Genomic DNA, 27,613 nt, shown 5'->3' on the forward strand with positions numbered 1-27,613 from the left:
GGGGGCAGGAGCAGACCCGGGGGGCAGGAGCAGACCCGGGGGGGCAGGAGCAGACCCGGGGGGCAGGAGCAGACCCGGGGGGGCAGGAGCAGACCCGGGGGGCAGGAGCAGACCCGGGGGGGGGGAGCAGACCCGGGGGGCAGGTGTGAAGCAAGGCCCGGCACCACGCGGTCCGCGCGGGACTGTGGGCCTCTGTCTGGGACTGAGCTGCGCGACCCGCTTCTGTTCCCGGTCCTGTCCCGTCTGAGCTGAAACCACACCGGGCTCGTGCGGGATGAGTTCTAACCTCATCCTAAATCCAGGCAATCCCAATGTCGGCCCAGAACAATTCAAGTGAAGGATGTGAGTTTGGAGCCTTTTTTGTTCCCTGAGCAGAAGAAAGCAGCATCCCCTCGGTGGGACTGCGGGCCGACCAGGAGAGGAGAGTGGGCGGGAGAAGAGGGGACGAGAAAGCCCAGGGTTAGGGTTAGGGTTAGGGTTAGGGTTAGGGTTAGGGTTTCACGTCAGAGCTCCCAAGCCCCTCCTTGCCGTCCTCAAGAAAGCAAGAACACTTCCCATGAGCCTTACACGCGCGGACAAGAACGCTGGCAGGAATAGGGAACAGGAGCAAGGTGGCGGACATCCAGGCCTCAGAGCCCATAGGGGCTAAGAGAAAGACATGAATTTGGAATTTGCAACTGAATAAAATAGTTTCTATCTCAGCAAGCAAAGCTCCAGGAAGCGACGAACTAACTAGACAGATACGGTTGTCCCAGCATAGGCCAGCTTGGCTCACAGAAAGTTCTGTGTATTCTGAAATGTGTCTAACCACCAAATGTGACCATCAATACGCAGAAACCTCCCCAAGGGCACTGGGGGAGAGGGCACATCTGTTCCCATGTTTCCAAGTCCATACATTCCATTGGGGCAGCAGAAACCAAACACCCGTGCTGTCACCCTCCCCTCCGGTGCCCATTGAAGACGCTGCTCACCCGGCACAATACACCTGCCCTGAGGAGCCTCCGAAGCCCTCTTAACCTGTACTTAAGACAAATAGAACTGATCTGCCAGAGCTGGGATTTGGCTTGCAGGATGAAACTTCCCAGCTAGCAGGGTAATTAGCAGACTTATTTGGCTGAACAGTCAAAGCAAAAGAGAGTCTAGCAACCTGGGGTTACTGGACAAAAATGCACCTGCCACAGGTCACGGACACGCAGTTATTAACACGTAAAGTCACTGATCTAAGGAGCAAGAGGAATGTGGTCCAGATCCAGCTGTGCCCGCCTCAGGCAGGTCAAATGCACAAGCGCCTTGGAGGACACGAAAAAGGGAGGGAGGCGTCCTACGCTTTCTAGAGATGTCCCATCCTCCTCCTCCTGCCTCAGCCTGCGTGCGCATGCGCGTGCGTACACACACACACACACACACACACACACACAGGCTCGGTTAGCATTATCTCTGTGCTCAAAGCAGATGGCCGAGCTCAAAACCACAGATTCAAGTGTCTGCTCTAGCAAGGGCTGTGCTCACCAGAAAGCTCACGGGCAGGTCCACGGTGCCTGTTCCGGGCAGGAGGGGCCATCCTGCAAAAGCAGACAAGCGATCTGCAGAAACCCAAGAAAACACCTATGGAGACCACTTCCGTTTCCAAACAGGAAGGCGCGCCAAAGATTCCAGAGATTATAAACCACTACACTCAGTTCAGTTCTGTCTCTTGCAGCTGCCACAGCCTAAAGCAAAAAGGAAAGAGACAAAGGTTGCAATGCCAAAAAAAGAAAAAAAGGCCATTATTCGTGGGGGTGGGAAGGGGTGGCAATCTTTAAAAGGAAAAGACCCGACTTCTGTCCACAAACTCAAGTGGGGGCTGGAGGTATGTACGGAAAGTCTAGTTTACAACCGACTTTCTTAGGCTCTTGAGGAATAAGCTTCATGTCACCACACACAGATTACCTCAATTATAAAGTAATATGGAAGGAATAAAATGTGAGGAATTCCCTCATCACTCACAATTAATAATACTCTTGGAGAATCTTAGTACAGGAAGGGATCTTGGGGATGATTTTCCTATAGAACCACACTGAGGTCATCTCGAGGGAATTATATGCCACTGGTAGGAACACATTCAGTGTCTCCTCACAACCCTGAAACATCGTCTAGGACCTGATCACCCTCCTTGGAATGACGTTCCTCCTTGATGTGCATCAAGGTCTTCTCCTCTGCACATGCATCCTTTCATTTATTCTACAATCATATATTGAGCCCCAACTGTGTGCCTTATGGACTACATATTTTTAAATTCAAGAGGGTAATGAAGGTGTGGAAATTTCACCCCTTAAATCACTGAACAAGTGTCTCGGTTAATTCTTCTTTAGGCTTAGTAAACCTAATTCTTCCAGTCTTTCTTTAAAAGGCTATTTCTAAGACCTCAATTGTCTTGGTAGGCTTCCTTTCATTCATACGTTCAAGAAACATTTATTGAACTGCTATTATGTTTCAACAGGGGTGCACCTGAGAGGCCGCCATCCTCTTGGGGGTTCCTCACATCACCTCTGAGTATTCACAGCTCGCATGGGCTGTAGATCCAAGAACAGGGCACTGTCCTCCTGCGAGACGCTCTCTGCCTCTCACTGTGGGGAGAAGGAGACAAAGAAAATGGATTCCGGCTGCTCAAAGGAGGGAAAAGGAGGAAATGATTGTTCTTGGAGAACAAGAGGCGGGAACGTCTTATAGGGAGAGAATGTCTCTATTTACGAGTGACTTCTATTATCATTTTACATTTATCGGTAAATGAGGATGGGGACGGGCACCTGGATGTCGAAGTTGGTTAAGCGTCTGACTCTTGATCTCCGCTCAGGTCGAGTCCCGAGACCGAGGTCCACATCAGGCTCTGAGCTGAGCATGGGGCCAGCTTGAGATTCTTTCTCTCTCCGCCTCTGCTCCTCCCCTCATTCGTGCTTTCTTTCTCTCAAAAAAAAAAAAAGTTAATTAGTTAGTTAGTTAATAAATTAATAATTTTTAAAATGAGGAGTGGGAGACCTCTGACCTGACAAAGCTTTCTTCCCATTGCCTAGAATCCTCTCTGAAGGACCCAAAGCTTGAGAAAGTGAATCTCTGTAGTAATCGTGGGAGAATGATACGAATGACCATTAAGATTTACTGAGAGTCTACCAGACACTGCAGAAAACACGTCACAGCTACCGTTTCAGTTCTCCTATGGGATATTACTATTCCTATTTATACCTGAAGAAACTGAGACACAGAGAGATTAAGAAAATCCCGAAGGTTACCCAACTACAAATGGAGAGCTTGAAGATGAACCCAGGCAGTCTGAATCTGGGCTGTGTGCTCTCAAGAACTACAGGCATTTCCAGAGTCTGGCTCAAGAATGGGCAGGCTAATTCTAGACGGTTCATGGGATCCCACCAGGTGTCCTAGTGAATGATGGCGACCTTCCCAGTATATTGCAGGACCAAAATGGACCAGGCAGCCAGAAGCTCTCTGTGCACTTCGCCTCGCCCTCTGCCCACAGACCCTCCCTCCTCCCCTCCCGCTTGGTTTTCCCCCAGTGGCCCCATCAACTCAGGAGGCATGTGTTTGCCTCCTTGGAGTACCAGGGCAATTGGCAGACCCACACAGGGATGATGCAGCCCGAGATCCCAGCAAGGCCTGGGAATCACTGGGGCCACAGGCACACATAGGAGGGGAAGGCCCAGGAGCTGCAAACCATTCAGAAGGGGCACGGACCCATGCCCTCTATATATAAACTGAACACTCCAGACCATGTGTTTTTCCAGGAGGAAGAATCGGTGGGAAGAAAGAGAGACAAGAGCAAAGAGGTGGTCTTGGACGCCAGCCCCAGGGCCAAGTTTCCACTCTGCACTATGGTTCTTCCTCAGCTAACATCTGTGATACATTATTCCAAGATAGGCTTCAGTTTTGCCTGGAAGGTTTTCCTTCCTCTTGCCTTTACATCTCCCAGAGTTTTACAAAACAGAGTTGTTTTGGGGTTGTGGGGTTTTTTTTTCCCCCCTTTCTATTTATGTTTCTTTGTTCATCTGTTTTAAGTTCCCGTAAATACATGATTACTGGCTTATCCAACCTCACAAGCCCCATTACTCTTTGCTATTGAAACATGCCATTCCAACATACTTGAAAGTTTTTGACCCATTTTTATGGAAATCTTTACAATATGTATTATGCACATCTCTACTCCTCTTAGTCTATATTCCAAATTTAGACTTTTATTATCGTTAATTAGACATTGATGGTATTAACCGAGCATGAGTCATTACGTCATGCTCCCAGATGCCAGAGGACAGTAAGGGAGCTGTGGCCTAACTGGCCCAGAATGTTCAGAGCTGTTGTTTCCTCTATAGACTATAGGTTCTTCCCTCCTGCTTCCTCTTGCATCTCCATTTTACAGCTGTTTCCCTCTCTTTTTAAAAAGATTTTATTTATTTATTTATTTATTTGACACAGAGAGAGACAGAGAGAGGGAGCACAAGCAGGGGCAGTGGGAGAGGAGAAGCAGGCTTCCCTCTGAGCAAGGAGCCGGATGCGGGGCTCGATCCTAGGACTCTGGGATCATGACCTGAGCTGAAGGCAGAGGCTTAATGACTGAGGCACCCAGGCACCCTTTTACAGCTGTTTCTATTTCCTTTCTTCCTATAACCCAGAAGGAACTTCGCTTTTAACTAAATCAAACCAACCTCGTTTTAATACCCAGCTTCAAGTTAAAGCTCTGCTATTCACTAAGGCAGCCACTGGCCACATGGAACCATGGAATTGGTTGACGTGGCTAAAAATGGAAATTTTTATTTCATTTGATTTTAATTTAATTTTTTAAAGATTTTATTTATTTGACAGAGAGAAACACAGCAAGAGAGGGAACACAAGCAGAGGGAATGGGAGAAGGAGAAGCAGGCCTTCCGCCGGGCAGGCAGCCTGATTCGGGGCTTGAATCCAGGACCCTGGGATCATGACCTGAGCCAAAGGCAGACGCTTAACAACTGAGCCACCCAGGCACTCCAATTAATTTTAATTTTAAAACCAATCCTCAGTTCAGTTACTGGAACGCTTTTAAGTATATTCATTAACAATTTGGATATATGAATACCCTTTTACAATTCACATTTAGCATTTGAATTGAGAAGTACCATAAATACACTGGTATTCGAAAAACTTGCTATGCATAAAAGAATAAAATGTACTTCATTAGTAAATTTTTATAGTGATGACATGTTGAAAGTATAAAATTTAGATAGAGTGAATTAAACACAGTACAGGGTTAAAATTAATTTCACCTGGTTCTTTTTTTAAATTTTTAAATTTAAATTTAATTTTTAAATATGACTACCAGAAAATTTTAAAGTGTGTATGTTCCACCACATTCCTGTTGGTAGGACTATTCTAAAACCTTGTTACTCAGAGTATGGCCCCCGGCCCAAAAGCATCTGCAGGGGAATTTGTTAGAAATAGAGAATCTCAGAGCTGTGAAGTGTGTGAGCCTGAAGAATCACAAACCTGTGCCCCTGAAACAAATAATACGTTATATGTTAATAATAAAAATTATTTTTAAAAAATATTAATATATATAATATTTTTAAAAATATAAAATATTTTTTTAAAAAAAGAAATACAGCATCTCAGACCTGAGGCACCTGGGTGGCTCAGTCCCAGTTGAACATCCAACTTCTGGTTTCAGCTCAAGTAGAGATCTCAGAGCGAGGGGTCCGTGCTCAGCTCGGAGTCAGCTTCTCCCTCTCCCTCCTCCTCCCACTCTGCGCCGCCCTCCTCCTGCTCGCACCAGTACACTGTGCTCTCGCTCTCGTTCTCTCTCTCTCTAATAAATAAATCTTTTTTTTAAGATTTTATTTTTATTTATTTGACAGAGAACACAAGTAGGCAGAAAGGCAGGCAGAGAGAGAGAGAGAGAGAGAGAGAGAGAGAGAGAGAAGCAGGCTCTACACTGAGCAGAGAGCCCGATGCGGGGCTCGATCCCAGGGTCCTGGGATCATGACCTGGGCCGAAGGCAGAGGCTTTAACCCACTGAGCCACCCAGGCGCCACTAAATAAATCTTAAAGGAAAAAAATCCCTCAGGCTCACACAGACCTACTAAATCAGCATCTACATGTTAATAAGATTCCCCAGGTGATTCTTAACAAGGTTAAGGAACACTAACTAGAGAGCTGTGCTTCTCAAACTGTGGAGAAGAATCAAGTTCATGTTTTGTTGTTTCATTTTCAATCAAGTATATACAATTACGTTTGTAAGAAAAGTAAAAAAGGAACTATGAAAACAGTGAAAATGAAATGAAGAAAAAGGTCAAAATATAAATTCAAAAGTCATATAGAGTCAAAAGACATAAAATAAAATTCAGCAAATGTCATTAAATGTACAAATTTTTAAAAATTCCAAATGGTGGGCCCATTTTTTCTTTGGAAGTGTATACGTACGCAATTAATATAGAAAGTCCCTATTACACTTGCGGCTTTTAGCCAAATAAAACATGGTGTGTGGAGTAATCTCCATATGAAACACCTGGAGGCACACTCTTACTATGTGTTGGACATATTAACATTTAAAGATTTTTTAATTATTTTTATTAATGTATAATATATTATGAGCCCCAGGGTACAGGTCTGTGAATCATCAGGCTTACACATTTCACAGCACTCCCCATAGCACATACCCTCCAATATTTAAAGTTTTTAATGTGACCATTAAACTAGCTTCTTGCTTGTTATTGTATCTAATCTGGACTGGAGGCAAAACCATGCTCTTCTCAAAGAATACTGTGTATCTAAACTGTTTCTAAGTTTTGCCTAAGAGCACACATAAGGAGAGAAACAGTTCACAAAGGTACATTGATTGGAAAGGAAGAAGAAACTTTAAAGCAATCTCAGGAAGTTCAGGACTTTTTCTTTTTCTTTTTTTTTTTTTTTTTGGAGAGAGTGAGAGAGAGAGAGAGAGAGAGCACGGGCTGGGGGCGAGGGGCAGAGGCAGAGAGAATCTCAAGCAGCCTCCACACTGAGCCCAGACCCCGACACGGGGGCTCAATCCCACGACCCTGAGATCATGACCTGAGCTGAAATCAAGAGTCAGCCGCTTAACCGAGCGAGCCCCCCAGCTGCCCCCAGGACCTTCTTGTAACTGCCTTCCAAAATGAAGCAAGTAGGGCTGTATTTTCAAAAATTATTCTCAACCTTTTATCAGTAGAGTTTATTCTCTAAGGTTATAACTAAACATCAGTTATCTTTCTTTTTTTAAGATTTTATTTGAGAGAGAGAGAGTGCACACATGGGAAACGGGCAGAGGGAGGGGAACTTGCACAAGCTGGGAAATAGGCAGAGAGAAGGGGACAAGCAGACCCCCTGTTGAGCAGCGAGCCCACCCTTGGTCTGGATCCCATGACCCTGAGATCATGACCTGAGCCCAAGTTCGACACTTAACTGGCGGAGCCACCCAGACGCTCCAATATCATTTATCCTCCAAAGAAAGAAAATGACAAGTTGTATGGATTTTTGGATAACAGTTTTCAAACTAACCTTAAAACTTCACTAACATAGTCCCACTGCCCATGACTAGGACACAACTCGACCATTAGAGCCCTCCTCACAGGGACCAGACAAAACTGAGACTGACCCGAGTCTCATTCAACACATAGGAGTCCACATGCTTGGATACTGAACAACGGTGAATTATCGCAGTGGAAGTTTCCAGATGCTTACTCTCAATTTCTGTCCGTCGCTTGTCACAGAGGCTAATGAACAAGTCAGCTCTGTCTTGCTGGGCCAACGTCGTCTCTGAGTCACACTGCTTTAGCTCTTTTGGCAGAATAAACGAGCAGGATTTAAATAGTCACCCTGGGGTCGCCTGGGTGGCTCAGTGGGTTAAGCCGCTGCCTTCGGCTCAGGTCATGGGTCTCAGGGTCCTGGGATCGAGCCCCGCATCGGGCTCTCTGCTCAGCAGGGGGCCTGTTTCCCTTCCTCTCTCTCTGCCTGCCTCTCTGCCTACTTGTGATCTCTCTCTGTCAAATAAATAAATAAAATCTTTAAAAAATAATAATAATAATAAATAAATAAATAGTCGCCCTGCCCAGAAGTCTTTAGATTCCAGTTTTCTAGATTTATTCTGGACAAAAAGACTGTCAGAGGGGGAGCCCCAGACAAGCAAGATACAGTGAACTCATTACTGATGAGCTGATGAGATTGGCAACATTAACCAAATCCACAACGATGTAAAAAAACAAAACAAAACAAAACAAAAAACCCACAATGATGTGTTTACAATTTTATTGTAATCTGTAATCACTGTAATCACCACACATTTCATGCAGATCTAGATTCACATCCTTTGAGAGAACAAAGTGAGCCCTCCTCCACGTGTGACGTTTATGTTTGCCTTAGAAAAAAAACAACTATATGTAACCAAAATGGTAAATAATATTAAAATACTAAGGACCGGCTCACCATTAAACTCAGAATACCCTTCATAATACATCCCAAAGACAGAAGTCATGTATATTAATGACCGCATGTACCAAAACTGCTTATTATTCAACCTGGTGGGAGTTGTCTAAGATCCTGATATTTGCCATTTATTCAGGTCGAAACTGGGGGAGGGAAATGAATCTTTCACCACTTACGCAGTAGCCAGTCTGGACAACTTTGACCTGCTTCTTCTCCCAAGACCTGAATCCAAACAGCTGCCCCATCCTGTGCCTTCTGTCTTTCTACTGCCTCAGTTTCCACGTCTCTGTTTCAACACCACCGCCTCTGACTTCAGCCATGGCTCGAGTGGGTTTCTGGTTCAGGCTCTTCACCACCCTTCCCTTCCAGACTTCTGTCCTTCATCTTTTCTAGAACAGGAATTATCTTTTCAAAATGTAACCGGAATCACTTCCTCATTAAAAACTCAGAAGACTGCCATCACCTTCCAATAAAATCCAAATTCCTTAGCTTTAGATGCAAACTCCTTCCTGATCTGAACCCCCTTCTGCATAGTCCTTTCAACAACGCCCATGGAAACCAAACTACCTAGCAACTGTCCATCATGCAGACACAACTTCCTGGTCTATTTCCATATTTTCCGGTATTTTGCAGTAATGCCATGTGAATCTGGACAGGTGAGTTCATCCTGGGTTTGTTAACATGTAACGAATGAAATTACAACTCTCGTCATAAAATTCAGTGTTCCGTGTTCACCCTACCTCAAGGGCAGGACAACAAATCCCATTAGAAAGGGTAACCTTAATCTCTGTCAATGTTTAAAATGACTAAAAATTAACATCCATTCCCCATGTGTGCACACGTGCACAAATCCATACACACTCACGTGTGTGCACTGTTTGTGCAGGAGCATGTTGAAGAAGGCAGAGCCAGCCTCTATAAGTCTGTGGTTTCCAACAGCTGCAAGGAGATGTCTTGTTACTCAGACTTTCCATTCCCAGAAGATTATCCAAACTATGTGCCAAATTCTCAATTCCTGGAATACCTCAAAATGTATGCAAACCGGTTCAACCTTCTGGAATACATTCGGTTCAAGGTAAGACACGAAACATCAGTCAGTAGTCAAAAAGTACTGCCTACCTGCTTCCTGTTTCTCTCAATTGCCTCGCCCTTGGCTCTGTAGATGAGATCGTGAACTGGCAAGATTGAGGACACGGGGCTGGATTCCTCCCCTCGTACTCACACCCACCCTAAGTAAATCGGAGAGTGGAGGTGGGTACTTTCTGTAAGAATTCACACGTATACATTTTTAGTTTGTCATAATTTCATCCGAGAACCCAAAGGGACCTGAAAATATCAAACCACATTCGCTGCTTGGGACAAAAGCACATAGGGACATTGATGACTTCTACCAGTCCCTAGGTTCCTCTCTTCTTGAGCATCCCTTCATAGGAAAAAAACATGTGCAGTGGCCCATACACAGAAGGACCTCACTATCTGAAGGAAATCTTCTCTAGACATCCTTGGGAATAGAAAAATCTTTGAATATGGTGCTTTTCACAGGTCTTCTCCCCCTCCCTCCCCATTTCCAAGAACAGAAACAGGAAGAAGACAGGACAGAGGCAAACTAATACACTCTCTTTTTCCCCATTCTTTTCCTCCCCAAGAAACAGGACAATCCATGTGCTTTCCTTCTCCTACCTCCCCCTCTCCCTGCTACAGACGGGGATGGTAAGGAATTTCTAGGGAATTGAAAGCAACATGAATGACCAAAATTAGCCGTAAGTAAGATTCGTATTCACAACCTTAAAGGTACTAACCAACAGGTCACTAGTACCTTGAAGGGATGCCTGCAACCGCATGTTCACTGCAGTATTAGTTATAATAGTCAAGACAGGGAAACAGCCCTAGTGTCCACCGATGGGTACACGGATAAAGAAAATGTCCCCCACACATACACACACACTGGAATGTTGTTTAGTCAAAAAGAAGAAGCAAATCCTGCCATTTGCTACAACATGGATGGGCCTTTAGAGTATTATACTAAGTGAAATGTCAGAGAAATACCAAAAAAAAAAAAAAAAAAAAATCACCAAACTCTTAGAAACAGAGCAGATTGGTGGTTGCCAGAGGTGAAGAGTGGCAGCTGGGGGACATGGGCCAAGACGGTCAAAAGGTACAGACTCCCAGTTATGAGATAAATCAGTTCTGGTGAATATAGTTCATGGTATTATAGCTGAATATAGTTCATGGTATTATAGATTTGAAAGTTGCTAAGAGAGTAAATCTTAAAAGTTCTTTTCACAAGAAAAAGAATTATAACTATGCAAAGTGATGGGTGTGAAATAGACTTACTATTTGTTGCAATAATTTTGCAGCTTATACATTGTACATTTATACATTACACATACTATACATTTATCAGATCATTACATCATATACTTTAAACTTACACATGTTGTATGCCAACTATATTTCAACCAAATTGGGTAAAATGAAAGTATTCCCATTTTCCAAAGAGTATTTTACTCCACTTCCTTATCTTGCAAGGGATACAGTAAAAATGAAACACTATCATAGTGAATGGATATGATTCTCAGAAATATTTTTAATGCATCAGAGTTCCTGAATCTGATGAAGTTCCTTTACTACATGCTACCCCAAGTCTATTTTAAAATAATTGGAAAAGAAATGATTAAAGCTAGATTTTCACCCAAGTTTTAAGAGGATATACACATAAGAGATTTCTTTCCTGTGCATTCCAAATATTTAATTACAAATAGTTCTTTTTAAAAAAAAAAAAGATTTTATTTATTTATTTATTTATTTATTTGACAGACAGAGACCACAAGTAGGCAGAGGCGCAGAGAGAGAGGGGGGAAGCAGGCTCCCCGCTGAGCAGAGAGCCCAATGCAGGGCTCCATCCCAGGACCCTGAGATCATGACCTGAGCCGAAGGCAGAGGGTTAACCCACTGAGCCACCCAGCAACCCTACTTCTTATATTTAAGACAAAAGTAAACTCTATTTTGAAATCAATTAATTTTTAATTAACTGAAAACTTAAATTTTAAAAAGAAAGAGTTCCTAATACAAATGTTGGAGTCCAACAAGTGCTTCAAATATTATAAACCAAACAGTGACCCCGTTAGGAAAGACCTGAGATGCCTGTCTTCTCTGAAAACTGAAAAAAGACAGGCAGCAAAGTCTCTTGGTCAGTAGAGTATTTATGCTCTTGGATTTGACTTGTACATTTATTTTACATATTTTCTGAATCAGAACCCTGCACCCATAAACATATATACATACTTGAGTAAAACAAACAAACAAAAAAAATAGACTGACATTTGGACTCCTCCAGAACATTCAGGCCATAAAGTTAGCATTTTCCAATCATTCTCTGGATCTGGGAAAACTTCAGCAACATATTCTATAGGACCTTTCATAAGGTCCAAATTTATGCTTTCAATTTATATTACCCACATCTCTATTGAAGCACAGCTCTGGAGATATATACATAACAGAAAGATCATAGTTCTTGGTTCTATAATTTACTGTGAGAATTTGAGCAAAATCATTCAAACTTTTTGGATCTCATCGCTTCTCTTAAATACCCCATCACAACTATAAGCTTAGAAAACTTGCATCCAGAAAACTATGGTTAGTCTGATAACTCGATTCAATTTCTAAGTTTATGCTTATTAATTATGGTGAGTCTGTGCTCTAGAACATTTCAAATGTCAGCTGTGGCCAGCAAGCCCTTACCAGAAACTTCACAACAATTAATTGTGACTATGATTCTTTTTTCAGACTAAAGTCTGCCAAGTAACAAAATGCCCAGATTTTACTGTCACTGGCCAGTGGGAGGTGGTCACTCAGCACGAAGGAAAACAGCAGTCTGCCATCTTCGACGCTGTCATGGTCTGCACTGGTTTCCTTACTAACCCGTATTTGCCACTGGACTCTTTTCCAGGTACAGCATTTTCTGAAATTGACCCTAATTTGTCTCTTGGGAGCCAGGCTGCTACTGGCTTAATCTGGGAACACATTTCTATGCTTCCTCTCTTCAACAGCTAAAGTTGTGAGGTAATAAGGATTTTTTCCTAACCAGCACTTTCTGGCCAGCTTTTGGCTTTCATTTGCTCCAAACAACCAATATGTGCCCAAAAAAGAGAATAAGTAACTAGCCAGCAGTTTAGAGCCTCACTGAGGTTCAGTGTCTCTCTGAAGTGATGGGCAACACTCAGAAAGTCTTATAAGACATGGGATGCTTATACAGGTGGTCAGCCTCAACAGCAGCAAACAGCCAAGGCTGAGTTAGAGGCCTGGACCACCTTACCCAACAGCAAACCTCATGGATCAAACAAACAGAGCTCTACTGGACTGGCAGACCTTCCAACACTGGTCTTTTTTTTTTTTTTTTTAATATTTTATTTACTTATTTGAGAGAGAGCATATGACTGGGGGCGTGGGAGGAGCTGCAGGCAGAGGGAGAAGCAGACTCCTCACAGAGCAGGGAGCCCAGGGCAGGACTCAATCCCAGGACCCTGGGATCATGACCTGAGCCAAAGGCAGACGCTTAACCAACTGAGCACCCAGGCACCCTCTCATTACCAATCTTACCAGCCACTACCAACTGGTCGTTTGAAATCCCTGGCGAGTTCATCATTAAGGAGCCTTTGAGCTCTCAAGTTCTGGGACTTTAGATTTGAAAAGGAGTCCTCCAGATCTCACCACCGCCCTCTCTGCCTCACAACAGGCTTGTGTAGTACAGAGTACACACATCCTAGGGTCATTGTTAACTGTTAACCAAAATTTAGATTCATTGAAGACTTTCAGAAACTTGTGTCTGGAGGCACATTGATCTGGAGGAAATTCCAGAGATGTTCCAAAAAGTCTTAGTAAAAATAGCAGATATCATAGAATAAATGAACAACTTTCCAAGATAACCACTTAATTCACTCAGATATGTATGTTCTAGTGTGTTTACTAACACAAACATGTTCACCTAATAAAATGCTTATGCTGCCTCACTGTGACAAAAGAGTGAAAAATATTAGTCTGATAGGAGACTCAGCCATAGGGTCTCATTTTTGCTTATTTGTGATCAAAGGATCTTGGTCTTGAGAGAATCTAAAATAATTTAACGTCCTGGGGTAGAATTATTATCTATGGATATTATGGAAAATAATAAGGATAAAAATTCTAGGATTCTCCTCAAACTTGTCTAGCTCTCCCTCCTCAGCCAGTCCCAGGTCCACTTTTTCTGGAAAAAATAGGTTCTTTGTATAGAATGTATTACTTTTGATTGATTGTGTTAATGCAACCTTGAGAGTATTTTCCAAAACTATCCATTCACATTTAATGTTTCAGTAAGAAATTTGGCCTCAGCTGCCTGAGATACCCTTTCTAGTTAGAACAGTAGATCTGACCCCAGTATAACGAACACGATCCCTTTTTCTGAGAGCTAGCTCCTGCTGACTCAGCACACTCAGCCTTAGTTCTAGTCAGTCGCCAAGGTAAACTATCCGTGAACCTCCCCAACCCACAGGGACCTTTTCAAATAAGAAACACATTTTAGGGGCACCTGGGTGGCTCAGTTGGTTAAGCGACTGCCTTTGGCTCAGGTCATGATCCCAGGGTCCTGGGATGGAGCCCAGCATCAGGCTCCTGCTCAGTAGAGAGCCTGCTTCTCCCTCCCCACTCCCCCTGCTTGTGTTCCCTCTCTCACTCTGTCACTCTCTGCCAAATAATAAAGTATTTTTTAAAATAAATAATAAAAATAACCAAAATAATCCAACAAGAAGATATTAATGGAACAACATTTATGTTTCATTCGCTGATCCTATAAAATTATTTATTTGTGACTTTCTTTTTCTATAGGTATAAATATCTTTAAAGGCCAGTACTTTCATAGCCGACAGTATAAACATCCAGATATATTTAAGGACAAGAGAGTCCTTGTGATTGGAATGGGGAATTCGGGCACAGACATTGCTGTGGAGGCCAGCCACCTGGCTAAAAAGGTACCTTTCTTCATGTGACTTAATGAAGAATTTTATCTTAAGATGCATGCCTCGGGATCCATGAATGTGAAAAATGATGAAAGAAATAAATATGCCTAAAGCACACACACATTTTTTAAAAAAACAGATTTTTTTTTAAAGATTTTATTTATTTATTTATCAGAGAGAAAGAGAGGGAGCACAAGCAGGGGAAGCAGCAGGCAGAGGGAGAAGCAGGCTCCCTGATGAGCAGGGAGCCCCATGCAGGACTCAATCCCAGGTCCCCAGGATCATGACCTGAGCTGAAGGCAGATGTTTAACTGACTGAACCACCCAGCCACCCCCCCAAAAAAAGATTTTTAAACCATTTTTTCTTATGTGTTTATAAATTTTTTACTGCAAATTCCAAGAGTCACTTTTCCTCCAAGACCAACTTCTCTGACCTCCTGTTTTTGTCATTTTCCCGGTCATCCAACAAGAGCTACCGGAGACATCTGGGTCTTACTTACCTAGACCCATCAGTGAGAAAATCCTGTCCTTTTTCCTTTGAAGATTTCCCATCGCTTTTTCCTTCCTTTCTTTGTTAATCTCCACTACCCTCAACGGGTCCGTACAGTAAGGTCTGTACAATGAGTCCATACAATAATCCCCCTAATAATAATTGTAGAAATGATTCATATTTATTGGGGCTTCCTCTGTGCCAGGCACTTCACTAAATGCCTTACTGTCTGACCTCAACCAGTCATCAAAAGAAGCCGTGGGAGTGGGTCCCGTCAGTACGCTTGACTGTAGTGAAGAAATGGAGGCTTACAGAAGCTGAGGAGGATGCCTGACATTGTACCACTAGCAGATGGCCGAGCCAGCCTTCAAGTTCAAGTCCCTCCGGCCCAACGCACCTGTTCCTAATTCTACCCACATCCCCGCATGCCCACTCCCTCCCCCACATGCAGTGACCCATCCATACAGACACCCTAACACCCACAAACAAATCCTCTGACAAGCCAGCTCTCGTTATGACACTCTCGTGTTTAAAGACTTCTAATAACTCGCTAAAAAAGAAATGTCAATTATACTCAAGTAAAAACAAAAAAGTGGGAAAGAGAAGCAGAGGAGACAGATCTGAGAAAGCACGGGCCACTTTTTGATCACGTTGCCAAACCAAGGAAGCTAGGAAAGCTCTGCGGGCTCTGTGCTCCTGCCAAAATGTACAGGAAACTCCTACTAAAATAGAACGGAATGGAACGGGATGGATAAAATAAAATAAGCAACACAAAAGAAAATATTAATAAGAAATTGCAGGTGAATTAGCCTTGCATTATAGGGTTCTCCTTAATTCGATTCAAATCTGCAATTTCAGCTTTATCCCCCACTACTCTGAGCCCTTTCTGGTTCTGCATCTCTTTTCCCCTTTCCTCGTACCCGACCCCTCTCCTCCTGCAGTGCCTTTCCTCCTTTTTTCACAACCCGCAAGAACATGCCCAGCTATCTCACCCCAACACAGTGATCTCTGCCTGCGACGAATTTAGGTAATAATTTTAATGAACATTCCTCAGTTGGCGGCAGGAACAACAAATCAAGATGAGTTGTGCCCAATGTTGTGCCAGGCACTGGGAATCACTGAAGAACACAATAGAAACAAGATTTCTGCCATCATGGAGCACAGGGTCGTGGGGGACACAGATGCCAATGAAATAAGTACAGATAATCAGATCGCTGATTGCAAGAGTGACAATAGCCATGAAGAAAAAGAACTGGGAGTGTGGGACTATAATATTCCTTTCGGGGACTTTCAAAAAAAGGACCTGATTGATAGATGGATCTGGGGAGACTAACAGTTTGGAGGAGTTATCCTGAAAGAAGAAAAAGGAGGTCCTGAAATAAAAAACAACACAGTCTCGCCCACTATGACCACCACATGTGGGCAGCACGTTATTGTTTCTATTTCTGTAATGATCAGAAATTTCAAATTCAGTCAGCTGGTAAGCTCAAATAGCAACTCTGAAAAGGAAAAAAGAGCGAGAGAACTCGTCAGAACGAATTGGGTTACTGAACTCTGTCAATTCCAACAATGGTTTCTATTGAAACTCTCTGTCGACAACTTTCAGTTGTTGGCATACCTACAAAATTGTAACCACCTGCTCGTTGTTTTTTCACGTGAAACTTTCAGCTCCCCTCTCTTGTCGCAGTACCTCACTCACGGCAGTGGCTGGCAGATAGTAAGCTTGTTACATGTTCTAAGGCATTTGAATACTCTAGATGCTCAAACCATGATCTCAAAAGAATAACTTAAAGATGGGAGCTGAAGGAGTCAGAAATATGTGGTGGAGGATGTATTTTGAGGGTGGTATTTCTCGTGCCATTCTAATTGTGAAACTTCCTGAATTTCTGGCAAAGCCAACCCTGTTCCCTGGCTCAGACTGAGTGGTTTCTTTGATTGTTTCTAGGTGTTTCTCAGCACCACAGGAGGGGCCTGGGTGATGAGTCGAGTCTTTGATTCAGGGTACCCATGGGACATGGTGTTCATGACTCGATTTCAGAACATGCTCAGAAATTCTCTCCCAACTCCAATTGTGACTTGGTTGATGGCAAGAAAGATGAACAGCTGGTTCAATCATGCAAATTACGGCTTAATACCAGAAGACAGGTAAATATAGTGTATCTGCTGAGGGCTGTTGGGCAGAAGGAACCTTGATCCTTCCACTGGCATATCCAAACCAGGCAATTACACAACCATGTGACTGAACATGAAAGAAAACATCATACAAAGGTACTTCATGAGCCCTAACTGTGTTTGAGTTCTTGGTAAGCGAAACTATAAATTTCATCTTGTCAATAACCCTTTAAAGTATTATTATAGTCTCCTGTTTATCCTAGGTAAACTGAGGCTTCACAAAGTTCAACTACTTGCCCAAGCTCGTTTAGTAATAAGCGAGCTCTGTGAGCTAGGCAAGTTGCATAAGCCTCAGCTACAGCGATCCAAAGAGAGTGACTTGTCTATGACTACTTTGACATAAGCCACACGCCTTGTTTCACTGTGTGGGAAAAATCAAATGCTCTAGTTGCCCCTTGCCACCTCTCCAACAGCAATGCCTTCTTGCCCCTGTCAAGATGACCTTGATCTCAGTCTGTCCTAAATTCAGTCTATAATGAGTGACCACCTACAACTTACCTCATTAGCAAGAACTGAAGGCTCTGCTTTCTCGTTCATTAGTTTGTACAATGACATTCCATTACCGGCATGGCACCTTAGCCTGGAGATCCTGTCTGATCTATCTCCAGACTTCACTCGGGGCCGCATGGATCACGGGGCGCCCAAGCCCCCGCTGATGGCACACAGCCCCCTTGTGTGCACACACACCCGCTTCCTCTGGCTCTCTCCAACCTTCTCTCATGCATCTTCCTCTCACCCTGCTCTCTGCTTGCCTCTGCTGTCACCATCTCTTCCTTCCATATTTCCTACCTACCCTCTTCCATGTCCTACCTTGAAGCCCCTTGGGGGTTTTGACTCTTGGCACCAGAACTTTGTCTACCATAAGCTTTGTTTAACCTGGGTGGCAGCACAGGGACTACAAACCATAAACCTTAAAAGATGTGAAATGAGCCTAAGGAGCTATCATCCCTTCACTCTTGGATTTAATCTTTTATCATTTCCAAACTTCTTACGTACATACTATTTCATGCTTCCATGTTATTTGGCTTGCCATGTTGTTTGGGATATTGGAAATTTTGAGACCAACCCCAACCTCTCCATCTATTTCATATGCTCTTCATCCTACCCAATGAACTACGGATGCAAGCATCAGTATCCCTGTTTTACAGATGAATAAAACCCAATGGGGACCAAATGACTTCCTCAAGCTCTGTTAAGTATAAACATTAGGATAAGAAGCCACCCTTGCTCCTTCCTATTCCAGTGCTCTTTTCCATTTTAGCCCACTGCCTCTTTCTGTGCTTCACCATAACCTCAAAATGGCTCAGCTCATTTAAAATCATCTCACAAAGTACTTGCTTAGTGAGCCCAAAGACAGAGGCAGAAAAAGATCATTCTGCCCTTGTTCCTTTTAAACACATGCCTGCTTTCCTTGTCCCATTGCTCCCTAGGCGGAGAGAGCTCCCAGCAGTTCTCAGCAGCTGTAGAAGTCCCCGGCTTCCCTTGGAGTCCTTCAGCACTGGGTTATCTCTAAAGACACTGATAACTGAGATCTGAAAGTCAGCAAGGGAAACGGGAGCCAGGGAAAGCTCTGACCCCCCTCCTCCATAGGCTCCCAAACACTAGCAAATGGTAAACACATTTCATCATCTTGGACACTCATGAGTCCTTCCCACAGAAGGGGCTTGTCCCATGGCCGGCACCTCCTGCCTGGCCAAGGGGAGAATCCCAGAATGAAGAAAGGAAGGGAAGGGAGAGGGACGGCTGGCCTCACCGGCCCTTGGCAGTCTCGTCCCTGCCCACGTTTCTGTTTAGGACGCAGCTGAGAGAGCCTGTGCTAAATGACGAGCTTCCGGGGCGGATCATCACCGGGAAGGTGCTCATCAAGCCAAGCATAAAGGAGGTGAAGGAAAACTCTGTCATATTCAACAACACCCCGAAGGAAGAGCCTATCGATATCATCGTCTTTGCCACGGGCTACACCTTTGCTTTCCCCTTCCTGGATGAGACCATAGTCAAAGTTGAAAATGGCCAGGCATCTTTGTACAAGTACATTTTCCCTGCGCACCTGCCACAGCCAACTCTGGCTGTCATTGGCCTCATCAAACCCTTGGGCTCCATGATACCCACAGGAGAAACCCAAGCGCGATGGGCTGTCCGGGTCCTGAAAGGTATGTTCACGAGAAGCTGCAGGGCACATGTGGTTTTGGTTTGCCATGTTATTTGGGATATTGGAAATTCTGAGACCATCTCCCACTCCTCAAAACAACACAGTCTTTAAAAGCAGGATCCATTCTATTCTTCATGGAATTACACTGTCGTAACGAATTTGAGCCATTACCAGCACAAAAGATAAATCAGGGGTCAAAAAATACAAGTTGCATCTACCTATTATTTTTGCAGAACGAACAGGTTCAATTTGAATGGAAAGTTTCAGTCAGGGGAGTGGCAGAACTCAGCTGTGAGGTTTTGTTTTATGGGTTAACTAGGGAGATGACCCAGAGGATACAACTTCTCGGCTGGTAACATTATTACCAGGGGCATACCTCCAATCCGTGTCGGCTGGATTTTTTGCCAGAAGAACAGATAAGTCGCTGGGTACTAAGAGTGAAACGTGAGCAGTGGTAAAGCATCTTTACCCACTAGGCAAGCAGGCCTAAAGTTAAATTGCCTTTTTTGTTCATACGTTGCACAGGTATAAATAAGCTACCACCGCAAAATGTCATGATAGAGGAAGTTAATGAAAGAAAAGAAAACAAACACAGCGGGTAAGTTAACTAAGTTAACCCCTCATGCATCTTTTTTGAATCATCACTCAAATGGGTAAAAACAGTGGCAGAAGAGATGAGTTAAAGGAAACGGACTCAGTGGGGAAAAAATCTAGGCTAGCCTGTTTAAGGTGAGAGGGGGGAGTTGAAGTGTCCCCAAATTGTCACTTCGGACGATGGTCACCTAATGCCACCTGGAGTCTGGATTCTTTTTTGTTGTTCTTGTTATGTTATGTTAGTCACCATACGGTATGTCATTAGTTTTTGATGTAGTGTTCCAAGATTCACTGTTTCATATCACACCCAGGGGTGGAGTCTGGATTCTAAACCAAATATAATTCAGTCTCATCTCCCGGATATGTTATTCATGCCTTATTTATAATCAGGCAGAGCTATGCACAGCACTCTGATGCCAGCAGAGACTGCTCATTCATTCATTCGACAAATCTTTCTCCAGCTGTGTTATTTATTCAGAAGCTACTCTAGAGTGGGACTCTGCTAACTCTGGCCTGCAGGCCAAACCGGCCGACCACCGGAATTTTTCTTTTCTGAATTTTTTTCTTAATAATTTTTGAAAGATTTTATTTATTTATTGAGGGGAGAGAGAGAGAATGAACAGGGAGAGAGGCAGAGGAGGAGGGAGAAGCAGACTCCTCACTGAGCAGGGAGCCCGATGCAGGACTCGATCCCGGGACCCTGGGATCATGACCTGAGCTGAAGGCAGGCCCTTAACTGACAGAGCGACCCAGGTACCCCTCTTTTACATTTTTAGATGGATGGACAGAAAGAAGAATATTCTGTGATATGTGAAAATTACAGGAAATCTAAATCACAGTGGCCATAAACTTTTATGAGAACATAGCCACACTCATGGTTGCTTTTGAGTTACAATAGCAGAGCTGAGTAGTTGAGACAGAGACCATAATATGGCCTAAACACACTTAACATCTGGCCTTTTGCCCAAATAAGTTTGTTGACTCTGTTCCCTGGAGAAGAGGCTTCCTCTTATGCTCTACTGTCTGGCTGGTACAACATCGAAAACTAATGACATACTGTATGGTGACTAACATAACATAACCAAAAAAAAAAAGTTTTAAAATGATTGCATTTAAGAATTGTTATCACTTCTCTAATTTATACATGTTTGCAAACTTCATGCTGATCTATCCTGGACAAAGTGTTAAATCCCCAAATAATAAACACATTTTAGATGTCTCTTTTTTACCCTCAACCTGGAGTATAAACCGATCTCCATTATAGAATTCTGCTGTAACGCAGATAATGAATTAGAACTGCACAGTGGAAAGGCTTCTTGTCATAGGGCAGTCAGTGATTTCAGGGCTAGACCAGCAGTACAGGCGATTCCACCCTATGGATTTTTGTGGACTTTTCCATTTTACAAATCTAACAATAATTGAGTTTTAGAAAAATTTAGAAATAGTGAAGTTATGTAAAAACTTTTTTTCTAGAAATTACCAATTATTTGACAAAAGAACTAAAGAATGCCAGCTGCCTTCATGAGCATTTGGAGCACTACGTATACACAGTGTCTTGTCAAGGAGCGCATCTAGCTTTTACATGCATATATATAATGAGACCATCAGACAGCTATGGGCTGGGAGGGAAGGACACACAAACCATTTCAAATTGTCTAGTGTTGCTGTTTACTTTTGGCACTTTTACTTATTCTGGATTATCATTATTTTACCTTTTTGTCTTCTTTATCCCCAATTTTCCTTTCCTAAAGGTTTGGCTTGTGTTACTGCAAAGCTTTACAGTCAGATTATATCACATACATAGATGAACTCCTGACCAGTATCAATGCAAAACCCAACCTATTCTCTCTGCTCCTGACGGACCCGCGCCTGGCTTTCACCATCTTCTTCGGCCCATGCACGCCGTACCAGTTCCGCCTGACTGGCCCAGGGAAATGGAAAGGAGCCAGAAATGCCATCTTGACCCAGTGGGATCGAACATTCAAAGTCACCAAAACTCGAATCGTACAAGAATCCCCATCTCCCTTTGCAAGCTTACTTAAACTCTTAAGCCTTCTGGCTTTGCTTCTGGCCATTTTCCTAATTTTCCTGTAAAAAAAAAAAAAAGATTGCCCAGGTGGTTTGTCCAATGCCCCTCGTAGATTTACAGGGCTCTGGTCCTTCCATTGCCACGTCATTCTCTTCATCATAGCCGTGAGCCTTACTGGAGTGGTGATGGCCATGGCCCGTCCTTCCCTGGCTGCCACTGGTATTTCTGGGCTTCTCCTGCTGCCCCGGCTTCCAGTGCTAGAGGAAGAGAAACGGTCATGATTTCTGTGCATTTGAAGGCTGCTGGGAAGTTCCATGTTCCTTTTACGAGAGAGCTGTTTAAGACAGCACTCGGCATTCCCAGCTCTCTCTCATATAAACCATTTTCATAGGCCTCAACTAAGCACCCTACTTCACAAAAGATTTCGTTGTACCAGAATGATCCTGTATGGTATCAGCCTCAGACATAAAAAGAAAGGAAAAAAACCTAGAAATTCAATGTTTCAAGTGGTCTTTTATGCTCTTTTTCCAATTTGGGGAAAAGATGCAGGCAAAGAGAGAAGAGGACGAGGTGTCCACTCCTCAAAGCCATCAAAGAATTGAGGGTTCAGCAAATTCCCTGGAACCTGTCTAAAGGAATGTAGGGACCGCAGAGAAAGACAAAGACCATATGATTTCACTTATACCTAGAACCTAAAAAACAAAGTAACAAGTAAACAAAACAACAACAAAGAAACAAAATCCAGAAATAGGCTCATAAATACAGGGAACTAGTGGCTGCCAGACGGGGAGGGGTGGAGGAATGGGCAAAATAGGAGAAAGGATTGAGAGGTAGAGAGTTCTGGCTACGAAACAAGTAGGTCACGGGGACAAAAAGTACAGGAATAGAGTCAATAATATTATAACTTTGTATGCTGACAGATGTAACCATGCCTATGGTAAGCATTTTGCAATATATATATATATATATATATATATATATATATATATAATCATCATTGAATCACTATATTGAAAAAATTTATCTTAATAAAGATAAAGGGATGATCCTGCCTGAGAGTGCTTATTGCCCTAGAATGCACTCTACAACATAATGGGGTTTTGTTGTAGGCATAATAGCATAATGTTATGCTATTATAGCATAATAGCAACATTATAGCATAATGTTGTAGGCATAATAACAGGCCAAATCAGATCTACCCCACAGAAAATCAACCACCACCACTAGTTCATTGAGCCGGGCTCCACAAGATGAAATGTCCATAAAAACCCAAAAGCAAGGGGTTCAGAAAGCTGCCAGATTGGTGAACACATAGAAGTTCGGGGAGACTCATGCCCCTAGAGAAGACATGGAGGCTCTTCCCCCCGTTCCCATGTAGCTTGCCCAATGCGTGTCTTCCACCTTGTTTTTCCTGGGTTATATCCTTCCATAATAACCTGGTTCTCCAGCAAATAAAATGTTTCTCCAAGTTCTGTGACCTACTCTAGCAAATTAATCAAACCCAAGGAGGGGTCACTGGAATCTCCAATCTATAGCCGGTCCTCGGAAGCACAGAGAACAATCCGGGCTGAAGCGAGAGTGGAGGCCATCCTGAAGGACTGAGCCCTTCCCCTGGGGAGACTTTATGAGGGTTGTAAGAGAATATTACGAACAACCTTATCCCAATAAATTCGACCTGACCAAACAGACACAAAGAACCAAATCTCCCTCAAGAAGAGAGAGAACTTCAGCCCTGTATTTGCAGTTAAAATTCTCTTTGAGCACCTCTCTCAAGGACTAACAATTCCATTCACCCACAGTTTTGCTCTGAAACACAAAAGAGCTCACCTTGTTCCTTTGACCTCTCCTCCCCCCTGTCATCTCAACTGTCCTGTCAGTGTGTCTCTCTCGCAGAGCAGGGGTCTGCGGGAACTGTCTGTGAAAGCCCAGGCTCCAGAGTCACCCTGCCAGGCTTGAATTCCACTTCATGGTTTTTAGTTCAATGAAATCCCACTTGTCTATTTTTGTTTTTGTTGTCTGTGACTTTGGTGTTCTATCCAAGAGATCATGGACAAGACCAAAAATATCCAAAAGTCTCCAGTGAATCTCTCCTTGTGTCTCAAATCCTCACGGCCTGAATTGCATCAGAGGCAATCATTTCCGGGGGTTTGGGATTCCCCTTTGACTAAAGACCCACCGCTGGAGCAGGGGGAGGACAGCCTTCCAGGCTCAGAGCTGCAGGGAGGAATGGAGGAATGAATGGATCTCTGACCAACTTCTCTCCTTTCACCATTATTGTTCTCATAATACTCAGTGACTTCACAGTCAAGTGTGCAATCCTGCCCCATCATGTCCTCTCCGCTCCTTAACCCGGTAACCTCTAACGATCTTATCCTCCAGCCGCCTCAACCACTCACCACTATGTTCACCCTCTAGACCAATGATGTCCAAGAGAACTTCCCACCACCACAGAAATGTTTCATCTTTACTCTCCGACGAGATAGCCACCAGCCTCGTGTGGCTCCTAAGCACTTGAAATGTGGCTAGTGCCAATGGAGAAATGCATTTTTAATTTTACTTAACGTTAACTAATTTAAACCTCAACTTAAATAGCTCCATATGTCTAGTGGCTATTGTATTTTGTATTAGCCAGTGCAGGTCTTGACCTTGTCGTTCTCGGCAAGAGCAGCTCTTCACAGGCTGATTCGCAAACATTCCTTTCTCCACCAACTATGCCATTGTCCTCCAGCTAAGTTCTTCTCATTCAACATTCTAACATTCTCTTCTAACCGCTGGGACTTCCAACCCAAACACTTGGCCATCTTCTACTTCGCACCTCCCCTCAGTTTCTTACTTCCCTCGTTAGCCAGCTTCGACTTCGGTAATATCATACTTGCATGGGTGCCCAACTCATTGCCCCTCTTGTCCATCCATAGTTGCACGGCAGAACTCTGGCTCTGGTCAAAAGCCAACTCTCTACCTACTTCAAACCTCCTCCTGAGCACTTGACTTTGAGCAGAGGAAAAACACTCAGCCCTCTAACTGATCACTCTCCAATTCATGGCAAAACTACTGCCCCCAAATCCTGCTAGACTGCCCTACTCCCCTCCCTCCCCAGTCTGATCTCCTAGGTGAGACCATTTTGTATCATCGCCTCTTCCCACATCCTCCGCCACTTCCTTCTCAGCTCACTCTCAGATGAGAAATAGTGACAATGAGCAGAGAACATCACCAGGTTCCCACCACCACACTTCCCAGTCCACCTGGGGCTGTGCCCATATGCCCTTCCCTATTACTAAGGGTGACTACCTGTGCTCTGCAGGGCAATTCCTGCTAGCGTTCTGGATTCCAACCCTTCACACTTACCTAAGAACCTCTCTCCTACAATTAGTCCAATTACTCTCCCAAGTTGTTGACCATTCCCTTTCTCCTGGACCATTCTCCACCATTATATGGCATAATATTCCTGTTTTCTGAAAAACCCTCTCTGACCACACATTCCCTTCAACAAATGCTTTTATGTATCAGAGTAGCGTGATCTAATTCGTGGTTTTAAAAGATCATTCTGGAAAGCAGATTATAGGGGAGCAAATGAAAGTAAGAAAGCTAATTAAAAGGCTATTTCAGAAGAACCATTCCAGCAGCAGCAAACCAGGTAATAAGGACCCATCCTAAACTGGGCCCTTGGAGGCTGGAAGACTGTGACTGCACAGACCAAACTAAAGAGACTTTGCAGCTAAATGCAATTTGTAAATTTGGATTGGCTACTTAATCAGGAAAAATAGAACTATAAAGAGGGGTGTGTGGTTCAAAATATACAAATCAATTAATGTGACCCACCACGTTAACGAAACGAAAGATATATGTCATATAATCACCTCAATAGATGCAGAGAAATCATTTGACAAAATTCAACACACTTTCATGATTAAAACTCTCAGCAAAGTAGGTACAAAAGCTATTTGTCTTAACATAATGAAGGTCATAGATGACAAGCCTATAGCTGATATCATCCTCAATGGTGAAAAACTGAAAACGTTTCCTTTACGAACAGGAACAAGGCAAGGATGTTCCCTCTTGCCCCTTACAGTCAACAGTACTAGAAGTCCTAGCCAGAGCAATTAGGCAACAAAAAGAAATAAGAAGCACCCAAACTGGAAAGTAAGAAGTAAAATTACCTGTCCACAAATAACATGATCTTACAGATAGAAAACCCTAAAGACTCCAAAAAACAAACAAAAAAAACCCTGCTAGAACTAATAAACAAAACCACAGTGATTAAAACAAATAGCACTGGCATTAAGAAAGACGTAGACTGGGGCGCCTGGGTGGCTCCGTGGGTTAAAGCCTCTGCCTTCGGCTCAGGTCATGATCTCAGGGTCCTGGGATCGAGCCCCGCATCAGGCTCTCTGCTCGGCAGGGAGCCTGCTTCCCCCCCCCCACTGCCTGCCTCTCTGCCTACTTGAGACCTCTCTCTCTGTGTGAAAAAAAAAAAAAAAAAAAAAAAAAAAGGGGGGGGGGGGGAGAAAGATGTAGACCAACAGAATTGTGAGCCCAGAAATTAATCTTCTACAAGCCTTCCAAGAACACATAATGTGGAAAGGGCAGTCTCTTCAACAAATGATGCTGGGAAAATTGGATACCCACTTGCAAAGGAATGAAATCAGAACCTTATATCACACCACATACATACAAAATCGACTTAAAACGGGTTAAAGACTTAAACATAAGACCAAAAATATAACACTCCTAAAAGATAAACTAGGGGGGGAACCTCTTGACAGTCTTCTTGGCAATGATCTCTTGGATATAACACCAAGGGCACATACAGCAAAACCAAAACAGACAGGTGGGACTTCATCAAACTAAAAACCTTCTTCACAGCAAACAAAACAATTAACAGAATGAAAAGACAGCCTACAGAATGGGAAAAATATTTGAAAACCATACATCCAATAAGGGGTTAATATCTAATATCCAAAATATGTAAGAGACTTCTACAACTTAATAGCCAAAAACAAAACATACAATCAAAATAGAATCTGATTAAAAAATGGGCAAAGTTCTTGAACGGACATTTCTCTTAAAAAGACATGCAAATGGCCAACAGTTATATAAAAAGGTGCTCACTGATCATCAGGGAAATGCAAATCAAGACCATGGTGAAATATCACTGTCAGGATGACTATTATAAAAAACACAATAAAAGTAGCAAGATGAATACCCAACTTTTGTAGCAACATGGACGGGACTGGAAGAGATTATGCTGAGTGAAATAAGTCAAGCAGAGAGAGTCAATTATCATATGGTTTCACTTATTTGTGGAGCATAACAAATAGCATGGAGGACATGGGGAGTTAGAGAGGAGAAGGGAGTTGGGGGAAATTGGAAGGGGAGGTGAACCATGAGAGACTATGGACTCTGAAAAACAATCTGAGGGTTTGAAGGGGCGGGGGTTGGGAGGTTGGGGTACCAGGTGGTGGGTATTATAGAGGGCACGGATTGCATGGAGCACTGGGTGTGGTGAAAAAATAATGAATACTGTTTTTCTGAAAATAAATAAATTGAAAAAAAAATTTTTTTAAAGTAGCAAGAAATGCTGAGGATGTGGAGAAATTAGACCACTTGTACACTGTTGGTGGAAATGCAACATGGGGCAGCTGCTGGAGAAAGTGGTATGTAGGTTCCTCAAACAATTCAAATTAGAGCTACCCTGGGGATCCGGCATGGATCCACCCAGTAGCCCTGAAATCAGGATT

General features: G+C 43.3%; 1 protein-coding gene across 1 annotated transcript in view; it reads left to right on the forward strand.

Annotated features, from left to right (window-relative positions):
* FMO1 (flavin containing dimethylaniline monoxygenase 1) overlaps positions 1-22,373 on the forward strand; it is a 28,630-nt gene extending 6,257 nt beyond the window's left edge. The window contains exons 4-10 of the mRNA XM_059412438.1: positions 9,338-9,526; positions 12,238-12,400; positions 14,311-14,453; positions 16,877-17,076; positions 18,898-19,253; positions 19,778-19,850; positions 21,598-22,373. Of these exons, the coding sequence (XP_059268421.1) occupies positions 9,338-9,526; positions 12,238-12,400; positions 14,311-14,453; positions 16,877-17,076; positions 18,898-19,253; positions 19,778-19,850; positions 21,598-21,940 (1,467 nt within the window). The 3' untranslated portion in view covers positions 21,941-22,373. The remainder of the gene's footprint in view (positions 1-9,337; positions 9,527-12,237; positions 12,401-14,310; positions 14,454-16,876; positions 17,077-18,897; positions 19,254-19,777; positions 19,851-21,597) is intronic.
* The last annotated feature ends 5,240 nt before the right edge of the window (positions 22,374-27,613 follow it).

The sequence above is a fragment of the Mustela nigripes genome, chromosome 10 (assembly GCF_022355385.1).
Source record: "Mustela nigripes isolate SB6536 chromosome 10, MUSNIG.SB6536, whole genome shotgun sequence".
Classification (NCBI taxonomy): Eukaryota; Metazoa; Chordata; class Mammalia; order Carnivora; family Mustelidae; genus Mustela; species Mustela nigripes.